This window comes from Drosophila serrata, unplaced genomic scaffold, assembly GCF_035046125.1.
Source record: "Drosophila serrata isolate PLE 108 unplaced genomic scaffold, ASM3504612v1 contig_165, whole genome shotgun sequence".
In the NCBI taxonomy this organism is placed as follows: Eukaryota; Metazoa; Arthropoda; class Insecta; order Diptera; family Drosophilidae; genus Drosophila; species Drosophila serrata.
This window is the reverse complement of record NW_028257063.1, coordinates 4023227-4038193: the sequence shown is the minus strand read 5'-3', so window position 1 is coordinate 4038193 and position 14967 is coordinate 4023227. Positions and strand designations below refer to the sequence as shown.

Genomic DNA, 14967 nt, shown 5'->3' with positions numbered 1-14967 from the left:
CGGTTACTATAATAAACTGTCATACGATAGCTCTATCGACAATACAGTTCTATCGATTTTCGATATTGAGTTGTTTTGTTTGCTAAAATAAACCATAAACAAAACATTTGGTAAATACTTATAAATATTGAATAGAAAGATGCCACTTACAGCGGAGAGTGCGGCGCAACAGATTCAGGTGAGACATTCCCAGTTTATACAAGCTAAATATACAATTTCTTGGGTTTGCAGGATCGCCTGAAAGACATACAACAACACATTCACATAGTGGATGGAGAGCGTCGGCGGGCGGAGAACTCTATTTCCAGCCTGGTGCGATCCTTGCATGCCACCAATCAAAAGGTAAAACCTCTGTTGAAGGCCAGTTTACTGGAAGCATCCCAGGAAGAGGCTACAATTCGAGCTGCTCTGGCCAAAATCCATGAGATACGCAGCATTCGCAATGAACGCAGGATACAAGGTAAGGTTCACATGGATTTTCTTGAGAGAAATACACTTATTATTCCCCACAGCTCGCAACGCGGGCAACAAGGAGGCCATTCGTCGCGGTGCTCTCATGAAAATGGTGCAATTATCGGCTCAAACCCTGCCTCTTTTTGTGGGTAAGCTGGGCGAACGTGCTCCGGCCCTTTGTGGAGCCATTCCCGCCGAGGGTAACTATGTGGCTAAGGTAAGTGTATGGTCCTCATTGATAACACCCTCTTTTATCCCTTTTGTAACCCTTAGGTTGGGGATAACGTAGCCGCTCTGGCCAAGGGAATCGATGAGGAGGAGAACTGGATCCTAGCCGAGGTGGTGCAGTTTCTCCATCGTCAAAACAAATACGATGTGATAGACATTGATGAGGAGCAGAAAGACCGGCATGTTCTGAGCAAGCGTAAGGTCATCCCGCTGCCACTGATGCGTGCTAATCCGGAGACGGATGGGCATGCACTGTTTCCTAAGGATACGGTGGTCATGGCACTGTATCCGCAGACCACCTGCTTCTACAAGGCTATCGTCCATCGGCTGCCGCAAACTGCCACTGAGGATTACGAAGTGCTCTTTGAGGACTCCTCGTACATGAATGGCTATGCCGAGCCCCTGCCGGTGGCCCAACGATATGTAATTGCATACCGACCTACAAAAAAAGGAGCTGGCAGTGGCAGTGGCAATCTATCGTCAGCTTAGAAGTATTTCAAATGAGCAGACTACCTTTAAATAAAACTTTATTTTACTGTAGATTTTATTTTGAATTGCTTTGTATCCTTTTTTGTTTAAAATAAAAGGATAATTTATAAATTATGTAGAAGAGATTGATTTTTTAAATTTTCCGCGAAGAGCCTTTCTGTTACATTACATTTAAATTCCAATTTGTTCACTTACATTGTTAATTAACTTTTTGTTCAATTATAGGTTATCACCTATTTTATATGTATTATTTATTTATTATTTTAATTAAAATAATCAAATATTTTGAACATAAATTCAAATAAATAAATGTAATATCCAAGTCTTCCCACCAAATAAGGTGTCTTCCATGCTATTTGGTATATACCGTAATCTGCAGTATATTCTGAAGCCACGGCCACACTGTTGGCCAACTTTAATTAAAGTTTTTAGCACAACAAAGAGAGAGGCAATAAAGGCAGTTAAAAATATGGGCGAAACGGCATTGGCGACGCAGACCGGGGACTCGGCCTACTGTTTCGATATCCTCAGTGTGTCCACGCTCTTTGAGAACAGCCTGATCGGGGAAGATGACGTCCAAATGGACGCCTACTTAACTGCCTACGAGGAAATCATGAAGTAAATAAAGCTCCTTGGCTCGGTACTTGAGACGCATTAAATGGTTTCGCAGGTTCTTCCAGCTGATGGGCAGTGTCTTCAGCTTTGTGAGCAGCGATGTACGCAGCAAGATAGATATTTTGTATACCCTGAGGGCCACGGACACGCAGGATGTTCGGCATTTTGAGACCTTTAAGACCATGCTGGAGTATGAAAAGGAGGAGCAACTGCTGACAAAAAAGGGCTACGTGTCCGGGAGTCGTACGCTTCTCCGTCTGCATCGCGGGCTAGGTGAGTTTGGAGAGCTTTTCCCCGCCTTCCGCTCTACATTTAACTAATTGACGCTGATTGTGTCTTATCTAGACTTTGTCTACGAGTTTCTCCATCGCTTTCAGGAGCTAGAAGACGACCAAAAGACGGTGGACGTGTGCAAGACCGCCTACGACGACACCCTGGGCAAGCATCACTCTTTCCTAATACGTAAAGGCGCCCGTTTGGCCATGTACGCGATGCCCACTAGGGGAGACCTTCTCAAGCGGGTCTGCCGCGATGTGGAGCTGGCCAAGGAGAACCTGCCATCAATGCTAAAAAATATGCGCATTAACTACGATCGTACGGAAAAGCTCTACACTCACCACGACTTGCACAGTCTGCCTTAGAATCTATGGAAATGCCTGGGATACAGTCACAAGATGTGATAAAGTGATAGATAATGCATACAAATCAATCAGTTTTAGCTTTTAAATATGATATTCTACATTTAAGCGAGTACTCTGCCTTTTAAGATATATATCAGCGACGAATAAGCAGCAATCAGCCTCATATATTTGTGTCCTTTTGTCCTCCCAAATTGTATGTTCTCGACCTTTAGCACTTTATCACAGCTTGTGATTACTCTAAATCTAGTTAATATAGCAGAAATAATCCGTGTTGAGATTGTAACTACAAGTATTTATGTTTTATGGCTGCTTTAGGTTTAATATCTTCATTCCGTGCAATGTTATCCCCAAATAGGAATCCCACTACCCCAAAGAGTAATTAAAACACCATAAAAGCTTTAGTCATGAATGAAAAACTTGCCTTATCTGGGAGTGTATTGAACTTGATGGACAAACACATGTAGTTTCCCCTGTCTGTGCCGAAAATAATAGCATAATAATCATGGACTCGATTAGATAAGCCCCGGAGTGCCATAAAAGGCCAACTTTGGATACCAGGAGCAGCAGCTCTCTGGCTATCTGGGTGTTAATATAATCGCCCCGCAACAAAGGCCTGTTAAAACTCCCCCTCCTATAAATAATCCTGGAATCCGGTCAAGATTTATGGCGTCATTTTAACATTTAACAAGCTCACTTTTGGGACGTTAACTGTTGCAATGGCCGCCTCCTTTGAATTGCAGGCTAATTGCTCTATCGATTACGTCTTAGTCACTATCACTACGTCTCCACTATCAGTAAAGCCAAGAACTGGCTAACGAGCCTGTTGAGTTGACCACTTTATCGCCGGACGGACTGGGCGACGGTGTGCCAAGTGCAAAAAGCCGTATCGTCTAAGATGGTGGCGATGGGCAAACAGTCAACAAAAACCGACGTCACCGTTTGCGAGACGTTAAAAGCCCTGGAACCTGCCCATTCTGGATCACTTTTACTTAGTCTAGCGCCGGGAACACAATTCGCATGGAGCCATGGATGCTTCTAAACGAAATAATACTACGAAACGTGAGCCTAATCCTTACGCCAAGGCCAACATTATCTCCAAGTGGTTATTCCTGTGAGTGTTTCACTATATTTTTTTTTAAATGGTGTAAAGTGATTATATTCTTCGGGAATCCATGATCCATGGCCAGGGTCAATCAGTGTGTGCAGTGGCATCTGTTCAATTGGATAGTTTATGACGCGTGATAAGTGAATGAATGTTGAGTGGGGTTTGGGTATACCCATAAACCGTATCGGCGGGACATTGTAAAACCTGAATATAGTTTAGATATGGTCTAAGTTCAACAGGAGCTATAGTTGCTCTATAAAGTTGTTGCTGCTGATCTCTCGATATTGATTTTATATCAAGTGCCATTTCGATCTAAGAACATACGCTTTAAAGGATGTTTAAAAAAAAGAAATGCGATAATATTTCAAGTGTTTAATAAAATAAATTAGGTCTAAAATAGAACCTAAAAAGAAACATGGAAAAAGAATATAAAATGCAATTAAAGAATCGGATTCAGAAATATTGAGAAAAAAGAGGAACAGTACTGATATATACCCAACAGGAAGACCCAGTCTTTAATGTTTATAATGATATTATTTCACCAGAAGGAATTCTCCGTTCCTCTGACTTTGATTGGCCATAGACTGTTGGAAGTCACGTATCAAAGCCTGGGATCAGTACCTGTCACTTTTAAGCTAACCAAGTTTCCAAGATGTCTTGATAAGATATTGAATGGCTTATCATTTAATTTCCCCACCATTCAGATGGATGCACAGTATTTTCCGCAAGGGCAGACGTGAGCAGTTGGACGCCAGTAAGTTGTACGAGCAATTGCCCAGCTTCGACAGTGAAACCCTGACCCGGAATCTGCAGCCGCACTGGGAGAAGGAGTCCAAGCGGAAAAAGCCCAGCCTGATGAACCTAATCTTTCGCGTCTACGGTTGGCAGTTTGTGCCCGTTTGTGTCTTGTATTCCCTGCTGGAGATGGCCATACAGTGAGTACTCTTATAAGGTATCCTTAAAGGAAAGATAATTTCTATAAAAACATTACAGTTCCTTTCAGCCTCTGCTGCTCGGAGGACTCATTTCCTATTTTGCCTATGGCCAGACTAGTGTGTCCAAGGAGAGTGCCTATCTGTATGCCATGGGCATTGTCCTGTGCTCCCTAGTCACCTCGTTGGTGTTCCATCCGTTCATGTTCCATGTTTTTGCCGTGGGCACTAGGGTGAGACTTGCCTGTGCTGGTTTGGTTTACCGGAAATGTCTTCGTGCCTCGGCCAGCAGTGGTGAGGGACTGGGAGCCTTGGCCATTTCCGTGATGTCCATCGATCTGTCACAGTTCGACCTGACCTTCTACTTCTTTCACGACCTGTGGAAGGGTCCCGTGGAGGCATGTATATTTGGCTACCTAATGTACCTGCAGGTGGGCTGGACTTCGCTGATTGGCATAGCCTTCATCGTGATCCTGATTCCGCTGCAGGCATGGGCGGCCAAGGCTGCTGCCCATTTCCGGTCGCAGTCCGCCAAGCATCGTGATGAGAGGGTAAAGCTAATGAACGAGATCATCACCGCCATCCAGGTGATCAAGATGTATGCGTGGGAGAAATCCTTCGGACGACTGATAGCCGCTGTGAGGAAGTCAGAAGTGAAGGCCATCCGGGGATCGATGAGCATCTATGCCGCCCTCCAGTGCACCAATATGATCTCGAAGATATCACTGTTCCTCAGCCTGGTGGCCTACGTTTATGTGGGTGACCTTGTCACTGCCAAGAAGGTGTTCATCCTGTCCTCTTACTATGGACTCCTCAATGATTCCCTGCTACACTACTGGCCCATGGCCATTACCACCTGGGCTCAGACTCTGGTCAGTGCTCGTCGAGTGGTGGAGTTCCTTCAGCAGGTGGAGAAACCCGAGGAGGAGGGCTGCTGCCGCGACAATCCCGGACTGCAGTTGGATACGGGAAAGCCGAAGACGGGGCATGTGGGCCGCCTGCACTGCGTGAAGAGCGAGGAGAAGTGCCTGAGCTTCCGGAAGGTGAGTGCCAGTTGGGACAAGCCGAGCACCAAGCACCCCAGGAAGCCGCATATCGATGGGATCTCCTTCCACGTTAAATCCGATCAGTTTGTGGGCATTGTGGGTAACGTGGGCTCCGGCAAGAGCACCCTGCTCCATGCCATCCTCGGCGAGATTGAACTGATGCAGGGCCGCGTGGAGATCCACGGCAGGATTAGCTATGCCGCCCAGCAGCCTTGGGTGTTCCAGGGGAGCATCAGGGAGAACATTCTCTTTGTGGAACCTTACGAGGAGCACCGCTATCGAGCTGTGGTCCATGCTTGTCAACTGGAACGAGACTTGGAGCTGCTGCCTCGTGGTGATGCGACTGTGGTTGGCGAACGAGGCATCAGCCTGAGTGGTGGGCAAAAGGCGAGGATTGCCCTGGCCAGAGCCTGCTATCGCCAGGCGGATATATACCTGTTCGATGATCCTTTGGCCGCCGTGGATGCCCAAGTGGGCAAATTGCTGATGGATAAGTGCTTCCATCGTCTGCTGGCCGGCAAAATGCGGATCCTTATTACCCATCATGTGCAGCTGCTTAAGAGCGTTGATCATTTGCTGCTCCTGGAGGCTGGCCACCTTACTCAGCAGGGCAGCTACGAGCAGCTGAAGGATATCATAACCCATCATGCTGCTCTCGATCTGGAGGCCATCGAGGAGGATAAGATTCAGGTGAAGCGAGTGCTCAGTCAGGTGGACAGGACATCGAAGCTTAGTAAAGGTGAAGAGGAGGCTGCCAACGCTTTGGAAATGGATGCGGATGCTAACAACGAACAGCAGCTTCAAGGTGCCGTAAGCTATGAGACCTACAAGGCTTATTTTAGGGCTCTCGGTGCTCCTTTCCTGGCCTGCTTGGTTCTTTCGCTATTTGTCTTTGCACGCGGCTGCCAGGCGCTTATGGATATCTTCATTTCTCGCTGGGCCACCTGGGAGGAGGATCGTGGCTATGATTCAATAGATGACTTGGAATCCACACGAACCAAGATGGTCACGTACTACACAATTCTGTTGCTGCTCACCTTGGCTCTGTTTTTGCTGCGCACCTTTGGCTTCTTCTTCATGTGCCTAAGGATCTCTCTGAAGTTGCACGATCAGCTCTATCATGGCATCATCCGCGCCTGGATGTATTTCTTCAATGCGAATCCCTCGGGGCGAGTGCTTAACCGCTTCTCCAGTGACATACAGAACGTGGATGTGACTCTGCCGCAGGCCATGATGGACTCCTTGCAGGTACTTAATCCAGATTTCATTTTAATTGAATTTTAAGGAAATTAATTTTCAATTTCTCTTTAGTTTCTGGTGGATGTTGTGGCCGTTCTAGTGATCGTGACCATTGCCAACTATTGGCTCCTTATACCAGCTGCAATTATGGTGATGCTCCTTTACCTCTGCCGTGCTCTGTACATAGGGGCCAGTAGGAGTCTGAAAAGAATCGAGAGTTTGAGTAAGTTTAGAATTCAATAATTAATTTTAATCAAGACTAATACACTTACTTAAACAGCTCGCAGTCCCATCTACTCCCACACAAATCAGACCTTCCATGGACATACCACCATTCGATCCATGGATGCCATGCCGCAACTGGAGCAGACTTTCCATGGTCATCAGAACACAAATTCCTCGGCTCTGTTTCTCTATGTGAGCGCCAATCGAGCGTTCTCCTTTTGGACAGATCTGATTTGTGTGGTCTACATCCTGGCGGTGACATTCAGTTTCCTGGTCATCGATCAGAGCTTCTACAGCGGCGATGTGGGCTTGGCCATCACCCAGAGCATGACGCTGGTCATCATGTGCCAGTGGGGCATGCGCCAGACTGCGGAAATGGAGAACAATATGACCAGTGTGGAGCGAGTGCTGGAGTATGCTCAGATGCCTTCAGAACCACCACTGGAAAGTCCCAAAAGTCTGAAGTTGGCCAAAGAGTGGCCGCAGGCGGGTCATCTCCGGTTCCGGGAGCTCCGAATGCGCTATGCTCCCGGAGATGCTGATATCTTGCGAGGCCTCAACTTCGAATCGCAGCCCATGGAGAAGATTGGCATCGTTGGACGCACAGGAGCCGGCAAATCCTCTATTATTCAGGCATTATTTCGGCTGGCCTTAAACGAGGGAACAATAGAAATCGATGGCCTGGATATTGGCCAGTTGGGTCTCCACGATCTGCGCAGCCGAATCTCCATTATACCACAGGATCCGGTACTGTTTTCGGGAACCCTTCGTTTCAATTTGGATCCCTTTGATGAGAAGAGCGACGAGGCCTTGTGGAGTGCTCTAGAGGATGTTAAGCTGAAGAAACATGTGGCCAGCTTAGAGGGCGGTCTCTCCTGTCACCTCCAGGATGGTGGCTCCAACTTCAGCATGGGTCAGAGGCAGCTGGTGTGCCTGGCCAGAGCTATATTGCGGCAAAATCGAGTCCTGGTCATGGATGAGGCCACTGCAAATGTAGATTCAGAGTAAGTTAATAATATAATTAGTAATAATTGTATTATAATACCTAATATAATTATCTTTTCCGCAGAACTGATATCCTGATCCAGGAAACCATCCAGACCAAGTTTGCAGAATGCACAGTCCTGACGATTGCCCATCGCCTGCACACGGTGATGGATAACGATAGTGTCCTAGTGATGGACGCGGGAAGGATTGTGGAGTTTGGGGCGCCACACAAGCTCCTGCAGCGGAAGGAGGGAGTCCTGCTAAAGTTGGTCAATCAAAATGATGCCGCAACGGTTAGTTTCCTCAAGAAGATCGCCGCTGAGAGTTACGCCCGACGTAACAGAAGAGATTCTTTAAAGAATGAGTGATCTCCTCTAGAAACAGGAACTTAAGATATGTTTAAGCAGCTGTGTTTCTCACAAAATTGTACAGTCAAATCCGGTTTTATTGGTGGTGTACGAAAACTGTACGATAAAGTGTATTTACATAGCTATAGAATTACGCTAAGTACTAATGATAGTTCGGCACTTAAAACGAGGAGACTCTGACACACACGCTTCGATCGCACACACACAAGATTACAAAATAGATGTATGTAAATATATATAGGTAATATATATCAAAACTGTAAACTCGATGAATGAAGGATGTCCATTTAAAATAAGTTTAGGTTAAAACTAGGATCAGAACCGCACTCTGATATGCTCTCGAATTGAAACGGAAACCAAAACAGTAACGCTCTTTATGTAAGCACTATATGTACACAGAACGCGTAATAAAACAAATAAATAAACGGTCAAACCACATCTACATCCACCGGCTCCGCATCTTCTGCCTGCTATTCGATCCGTATGCGATGCGAGGAGCGGCGCAGTGCACCGAACTCTTTGACTACCAGTCTCCCCAGCAGCACCATGGCAATGATATCCGCCACGATGAGCATATGGAAGACATTCTGCCAACCCGTTGTGGAGATGAGACCCGCTAGCAGCGGACCCACAGCGGCACCGATCGATCCCGTGCCATCAATAATGGCCGTCACAGTGGCCAGGGCATTCGCATTACCCTCCAGGGAGCTGTGCTGCCCCAGCTCCGCACTGACCGAGGTCGTTATCAGCGCATAAGGGCCATTCACAAAGATGCCGACCACAATCAGCAGAAAAATACTAATCGTAAGCGACAATGCACCATATTGTTGATACATCAGCAACTGAAGCGGATTAGAGATTATAATCTTTGATTTTTTAAGAAGCGGGAGAAGGAAACTTACAATAGGCGAGGCAATAAACAGCATGCCGGTACAGACGGTGGCCGACATTCCGGTGAGATCCGAAAGATAGCCCGCAGCTATGGCGCCCAGAATGCCGCCCACATCGAAGAGCGTGGAGAGATCAGCGGACAGCTGTGGGCCCAGTGTGCCTAAACAAAAGGAAATAAATTATAATGTATTTTTCCTCTTAGTAGATTCCCATTTTATTACTTACTGGAAGACTGTATATACAGGGGCAGCCAGTACATAAAGGTATAGCTGACTAGCTTGGTAAAGAACAGACACAGCGAGAACTCCACCACGCCGGGTATGTACAAGGCATCAATCAGGCTAATGGGTCGCCCATGGCCTCTCTGGTGGATGGGCTGCTGTGAGGATGAGCGCGATAGAATGGGAGTACGTTCGGTGGGTGCCGGCCTGTAGTTAATTTCCTGTAAAAGTCACATCAATTAGTGCTCCATTTACCATAAAAGGGAATTAATAAGAGCTGGTTAAATGCGCCAAATGTACAAAGCCAAACATAACTAGAAAAGCAAGCTGAAATATACGTCGTCATGCACTTACAATTTCCGCAGATTCGTACCCCAAACTGACCACACACTAAGGCCGAGCAAATGGTTAATACATTTTTGAAATCATAACAGCAACTTAAAAGAATATAAGGCGCGACATGGTAGCACTGCAACACTCTATACTTACGGCATCATTGTGTCGCAAATGCTCCTCGTCGTCTCCATGATCCTCCTGATCCGACTCATTGGCCACGCGTCGCTCTTGCTGGCCGGTCTGCGGATAACAGCCCACTATCTCCGGCTGATCAACCAGAAATAGGAAGAGTAGGAAGCCCACGGCTGCTATGATGATGCCGGGAACCACAAACGACAGCGCCCAGTCGCTCTCTACGTAGTGGGCCGCTATCAAAGTACCCAGAATGTTGCCAATCGAAGTATGACTGTTCCAGATGCCAAAGATCAAGCCACGCTTCGATTTGCCAAACCACCGACCGACCAGCGCCACCACGCCAGGCCAACCCGTCGTCTGGAAAATGCCAGCGCAGATCTGTACCAGAATGAAGTACCACAAGCTGTGGATATTCGAGGTACGAGCAATGCCAAACATGTAGGTGAACACGCCGGTGAGGATCATGCCCATGGAAAGGAAGTAGCGCAGCGAGACGCGCTCCGCCACAAAGCCCGAGGCAAACATGGCAATGGCATAGGAGAAGAGGAATGCAGAGTCCATCATGCCAAAGAGTGTGGTGGCATCGGGACCATCTGCGCATTAAATGTAAAGGTAAATAAAGAGCTATCATAGATAGAGTTTAGAGTTTACTCACCGAAGGGGGGATAGCCGCAATCCTGACCCGTCGTGGCCGGTGTCGTAGAGCAATTTCCCTGCAGCACAGACTTGACTACGGATATGGGCTTGCGGCACATGTGATAGCAGGCGTAGGCCAGGAAAGTTAGCACAAACACAGACATCTTGTAGCTGAAATATAGAGAGAGTTTCGATTTAATTAATATACACAAGTACATATAGTTATATATTAAAAGGCTTCAAAATCAGTGCAGGTTTACTAATTTATAAGATAAAAGCTGGCTGATCACAATGTTAGATGAAAGATTATTGTTTTCCTTATCATTTGCCGTTTTTAATGAAACTGCGTATAGGTGTTCGCTATTTTGATGATAAGAAACCTATTTGCAGTTGTCAGTCTTAACTATTTCGTGGAAAAAATGTGGGAAATTATTAAGCAATTGTGATTCGGTGCGGTTTTCCTATATATGAAGTTAATCAAAGAAGTAAAAGACGAAAATGTATAACCTATATAAGCTTTTTAAAGTTATAAACAATAAAAAGAAGATATTAATGCGGGATTTTCCCCAAAACAGTGACCAACATGCGTCCTAAATTAATAAATTCTCCACATGAACTTATAAAAATCCAGAAAAGAGACTTATAATAAAACCCTTTGGTTTGTATACTTACAGCAGATCTCTGCGTGCATGGAAGCGGGTACAGCATTGGCGCGACAGCCGCTGCACCATCCGGATGCCGAAGGGCACATCGTTATAGTTGTTGCTCATCTTACGCGTTCTGGCCAAACCCAGTGAAGCTCTCATCGACCGAATGGGGGCCACTAGCCACAAGGAGGCCGCTGCTCACGTCCGGCGAGCGTTCTCCGTTCCGTAAGAGTAGCAGCTGCAGTCAGTTACCTAAAAGAACAAAGGTGATCAACAGGTAGGTGAGTGATGGGTGAGTAGGTGACTCAGATTCAGGTAAAGCAGCGGAGTGGGTCGCGGTTTTTGCGGATGGATAAGCCACGGATTGGGTTTCGGCGAACTGCGGATACTATATCCGACCTTATCTTCCAGATACATACAGACCATATGGATGCATGTACATATGCATGTGTAAGGTTTTTCTTGTTTACGTCGTCGTTTTGCTTCCACTCAAACAATGCCACTTTCCGCTCCGTATCGCCAGTTATAAAGCAATAATATGCGTTTCCGCTTCACTATTCTGCTGTGTTGGCGAATTTTTCCCTCAACTTTGATAGCGGGGTTTTCTCTAACTTTGCAGATAAGGTTGGACTCGCGTACTTTATCTCATAAAGTGCGTCAATTTCTCAGGTATCTTGGAGAACCCACACGATGTTATTTAATGTTTAATCACCTTTGCTTTTGTTGTTATCGAGTAAACGTAGAGTATTCCCGCGTCGGTTTTGCGGTTACTATAACTTCAGTTTCTGTCTCGCCCCCAAAAAAGTACGGAACTCGAGCGGCAGCTGGCAGTTTGTTAATGAATGAATAGTTTCGATAATGCGACACTGAAACGCGACAGTTGCCATGTATTATTATCGTTCGAGAGCAAATACAAAACAGAGCAAAGTAAATATTACTTCGTGGAAAAATAACAAAAGATAAATGGTGTGACCAGCTTGCGTTAGCCGTTGAATATACTGTCTTAAGTTGAGGTATTTTTAGGGGATTTCTTGCGGCTCAAGTATCAACAGCTGATTTTAGTATTACATGCAGCTGCTTAGAATTGCCTAAAAACCGGCATAAAGCTTATGAATTTAAAATTTGGCTGTTACTTTTTAAAATAATTTATTTGATAACATTAGTATAAATAAAGTATTTATGGTTTAAATGTGTTAAACAAATGTATTCTTACGTTAATAATATATATTTATTTATTGAATTGGAATGAAGAAAACATTTCTTTTACTGTTAATAACATATTCGCCCCGGTTAAGTTTATGTTTCAATACAAGTTTAAGAAAATTTATTAGTCAGAAATGTAAAATATAATATTTTCTAAATTCTTTCTTTAATAAATGCCAGTTTAATGCATTTTGTATTGATGCGCCATATATTTTAGGTAACAATTTACATCCCAATCCATCCATCGATTTACTCTTCCAATTAGTTGGTGCTACTTAATTCCGGGACTCACAGTTCCTGAGATCACGGGCTAATTATTATTTCTTTTGACACGCGACCGGATGAACAAATAAAAATTACTCACTATTGTACTCAAAGCCCATGTGCACATGACCTGACTTTTCAATCAGATTCGGCTGAGAGCGGAAAATGCTCTCGTTTTTTCCACACTATCCTGCTAATTTCCACCGCCGGCGGTGTGAAAATCAAGGCGAGAAATAAGAACAATTGCAGGTGTTAATCAGTTAAAGGCAAAAACAATTTTTCATCTTGTATAAATTGGTGAGACAGACCAAGCCACAGCCGCACTTGACAACCTGCAGTCCAGCTTTAAGCAAGTACATTTCGATAAAAGAGAAAATAACGGAAAGCCCTATTTAAAATGCAGTACAGACAAGTAAGTTCATACTCATAATTTTTAATGTTCTTAGTTGTTTAATTAAGTATTTTCTTATCCCGAAATATAGCTGGTATTCCAACTGATGGCCTGTTTAGCCACCTTTCAGCTGGTGCTTGGCTATCCCCAGGAACGTGAGCATATCCAAAGACTGAGTTCCAACAATGAGGCGAGAGATCAAGCCATCACATCCAGCGAAGCCCTGGACAATCTCTATAGCTACGAGAGAACTTTGAGTAGATTGAGGAGAGCTCTGGAGGAGCTGGCCTATGAGGAGGCAGCGGATGACATGGAGCTGGCCGAGATCAATGTGTTTCGACCCCTGTTCCGCTACCGTTCCCAGGTGGCCAGGCAGGTGCCAAATCCCCAGCAGCAACAGCAACAGTTTGGCTAATAAAATATAATATAATTTACTATAATTAATAATAGATAATAGCTTAATTTTTATACTAAATTTAGCTCATTAAGAAATAAAACCATACCATAATTTATATTTGTTAAACATTTAAATACATATTTTATTAATTATATTCATATATATGTACACATCAACTCTATATGGTATACATGTTAAGGATATTATTGTAGTTTCTGTTTTCATGTCTCCACATTTGAGCACATTGACATGATGGCGTTATTTTTGTGGATGACACTCGAATTCCTTGCATTGCACTTTAATTTTGTTGTTTCACTTTATTTATTTGGAAGGATCCTTATCCCTAATATAGACATACACACACACGTACATATTCGACTAAGGAAGACACAAAGAATATTGAATTCTAAAACTACATACATACTCGTTAATGATGGACACTCATCGAGGGCTAACTTTTGATTAAACGATTTGACCCTGTAAGACTCCCCTAAGCTTTAACTAACGAATTGTTCAGGCCCTATATATACACACACATTTACACAAAGGTATATATATATATACTCTATATAAATCTTATACAAAAATCGTTTAGATATTCTTTGTTTTCTGAACGGGAACAATTTTGCCTGCTTGTAAATATTAAAGCTGCTAACCAGCTTATGAAAAATATTCCCTCTCTACACACGCTCTGTTCGTGGCTTAGAAAAGTTACTAAAGTTGCTAGTTAAGTACACAAGTTCTCTGTTTATTTTAGTTTCAGTGTTTAGTTATAGTTTAGTTAGTAAGTTTTTGGTTTTTGCTCCATTCGCTTGGTTCCATTGGGTCGTCCTGCCGCTAGCCTGCTGTTCACTATACTACGTCGACTGGTCATGTTTTACATTTACATTAAATTTGATTTAACTTTTGATTATCGGGCTTAAGCTTAGACATTATATGGGCTGGGATGGGAGGAGGAGGGCTTCGAATCTGCTGTCGAAACCTGTTTACATATTAGATGAGCCCCATCCTGGGTAGCACTTAGAGATAAAGCTTTCCGCCTGCGCTTCGCTACGCCTCGCCTTCTGTTCACATATCCACATATCGATACAGAGAGACAAGACAGGTAACCCTTAAAGTATAGTACATATCCATATATAGCATGTATGTTGCTGGCTGGCTTAGAGCACCTGCAGGTTCTCGCAGTGCTTGAACTTGGAGTCCTCCTTGCCCAGGATCCAGGTGAGCATCTGGCGGGCCTTCATGCTGGCCAGCATCACGCTGCGGCTCTTGTACCAGTGAGCCGGCGAGTTGGCGTCCCTTGGTCCCTGCAATCCATACGTTAAGTCATTAAAGCGAGTCTTAAAAAAATTACTTTAAAAAGAAAGGCTGGAGGCGAACTGCATCTATTTACATTTACTCTCAGTTTGAGTGTATTTTTATGGTTATTTCCAGAATGGGTTTTGCATTTTTACTTGGCTCTGTGCGTTATATATATATATATATATTATTGTGGGGCGTATTCGCAAGATAATAAAC

At 44.5% G+C, this 14967-nt stretch overlaps 6 protein-coding genes across 12 annotated transcripts in view; 4 read left to right on the top strand and 2 right to left on the bottom strand.

Annotated features, from left to right (window-relative positions):
- On the top strand, positions 1-1284 carry Sgf29 (SAGA-associated factor 29). Its single transcript, XM_020946843.2, has 4 exons — positions 1-178; positions 232-460; positions 513-670; positions 727-1284. The coding sequence occupies exons 1-4, from the start codon at positions 140-142 to the stop codon at positions 1168-1170; spliced, it is 870 nt and encodes a 289-aa protein (XP_020802502.2). The 5' UTR covers positions 1-139; the 3' UTR covers positions 1171-1284.
- Positions 1285-1546: 262 nt separating this feature from the next.
- On the top strand, positions 1547-2842 carry LOC110179330 (ceramide-1-phosphate transfer protein). Its single transcript, XM_020946823.2, has 3 exons — positions 1547-1788; positions 1841-2058; positions 2131-2842. Exons 1-3 carry the CDS (start codon positions 1640-1642, stop codon positions 2424-2426), a joined length of 663 nt encoding a protein of 220 aa, XP_020802482.2. The 5' UTR covers positions 1547-1639; the 3' UTR covers positions 2427-2842.
- A 491-nt stretch (positions 2843-3333) lies between these two features.
- On the top strand, positions 3334-8869 carry LOC110179314 (putative multidrug resistance-associated protein lethal(2)03659). The gene is made up of 6 exons (XM_020946802.2): positions 3334-3537; positions 4236-4466; positions 4525-6757; positions 6821-6971; positions 7029-7977; positions 8043-8869. Exons 1-6 carry the CDS (start codon positions 3452-3454, stop codon positions 8326-8328), a joined length of 3936 nt encoding a protein of 1311 aa, XP_020802461.2. The 5' UTR covers positions 3334-3451; the 3' UTR covers positions 8329-8869.
- On the bottom strand, positions 8388-12199 carry MFS16 (major facilitator superfamily transporter 16). Of its 4 annotated transcripts, none has more exons than XM_086827267.1 (8): positions 11907-12199; positions 11220-11446; positions 10567-10718; positions 9930-10504; positions 9795-9830; positions 9445-9661; positions 9231-9379; positions 8388-9170 (listed from the first exon to the last, which is right to left on the bottom strand). In XM_086827267.1, exons 2-8 carry the CDS (start codon positions 11351-11353, stop codon positions 8799-8801), a joined length of 1635 nt encoding a protein of 544 aa, XP_086683393.1. In that variant the 5' UTR covers positions 11354-11446; positions 11907-12199; the 3' UTR covers positions 8388-8798. The 4 variants fall into 4 exon arrangements, with proteins under 4 accessions (XP_086683393.1, XP_086683394.1, XP_020802462.2 ...); XM_086827268.1 differs by having other exon boundaries at positions 11614-12099; XM_020946803.2 differs by lacking the exon at positions 9795-9830.
- A 721-nt stretch (positions 12200-12920) lies between these two features.
- On the top strand, positions 12921-13583 carry LOC110179345 (uncharacterized). Its single transcript, XM_020946853.2, has 2 exons — positions 12921-13073; positions 13144-13583. The coding sequence occupies exons 1-2, from the start codon at positions 13059-13061 to the stop codon at positions 13465-13467; spliced, it is 339 nt and encodes a 112-aa protein (XP_020802512.2). The 5' UTR covers positions 12921-13058; the 3' UTR covers positions 13468-13583.
- The window catches only part of Rgk3 (Rad, Gem/Kir family member 3), a 29762-nt gene continuing 28355 nt past the window's right edge, over positions 13561-14967 (bottom strand). For all 4 annotated transcript variants that reach the window (XM_020946886.2, XM_020946888.2, XM_086827270.1 and 1 more), the window contains one exon: positions 13561-14756. In XM_020946886.2, the coding sequence (XP_020802545.1) occupies positions 14610-14756 (147 nt within the window). In that variant the 3' untranslated portion in view covers positions 13561-14609. The remainder of the gene's footprint in view (positions 14757-14967) is intronic.

Excerpts from the sequence above, each read along its gene's own strand:
- MFS16 (XM_086827267.1), bottom strand. The coding sequence starts at position 11,353 with ATGAGAGCTTCACTGGGTTTGGCCAGAACGCGTAAGATGAGCAACAAC. Across the intron at positions 10,505-10,566 it reads TTGCGGCTATCCCCCCTTCG|ATGGTCCCGATGCCACCACA; the intron begins GTGAGTAAACTC and ends TTTAATGCGCAG. Across the intron at positions 9,171-9,230 it reads TGTTTATTGCCTCGCCTATT|TTGCTGATGTATCAACAATA; the intron begins GTAAGTTTCCTT and ends AATCCGCTTCAG.
- Sgf29 (XM_020946843.2), top strand. The coding sequence starts at position 140 with ATGCCACTTACAGCGGAGAGTGCGGCGCAACAGATTCAG. Across the intron at positions 179-231 it reads GTGCGGCGCAACAGATTCAG|GATCGCCTGAAAGACATACA; the intron begins GTGAGACATTCC and ends TTGGGTTTGCAG. Across the intron at positions 671-726 it reads AGGGTAACTATGTGGCTAAG|GTTGGGGATAACGTAGCCGC; the intron begins GTAAGTGTATGG and ends TGTAACCCTTAG.
- LOC110179314 (XM_020946802.2), top strand. The coding sequence starts at position 3,452 with ATGGATGCTTCTAAACGAAATAATACTACGAAACGTGAGCCTAATCCT. Across the intron at positions 4,467-4,524 it reads CTGCTGGAGATGGCCATACA|TTCCTTTCAGCCTCTGCTGC; the intron begins GTGAGTACTCTT and ends AAAACATTACAG. Across the intron at positions 7,978-8,042 it reads ACTGCAAATGTAGATTCAGA|AACTGATATCCTGATCCAGG; the intron begins GTAAGTTAATAA and ends TCTTTTCCGCAG.
- LOC110179330 (XM_020946823.2), top strand. The coding sequence starts at position 1,640 with ATGGGCGAAACGGCATTGGCGACGCAGACCGGGGACTCGGCCTACTGT. Across the intron at positions 1,789-1,840 it reads GCCTACGAGGAAATCATGAA|GTTCTTCCAGCTGATGGGCA; the intron begins GTAAATAAAGCT and ends ATGGTTTCGCAG. Across the intron at positions 2,059-2,130 it reads CCGTCTGCATCGCGGGCTAG|ACTTTGTCTACGAGTTTCTC; the intron begins GTGAGTTTGGAG and ends TGTCTTATCTAG.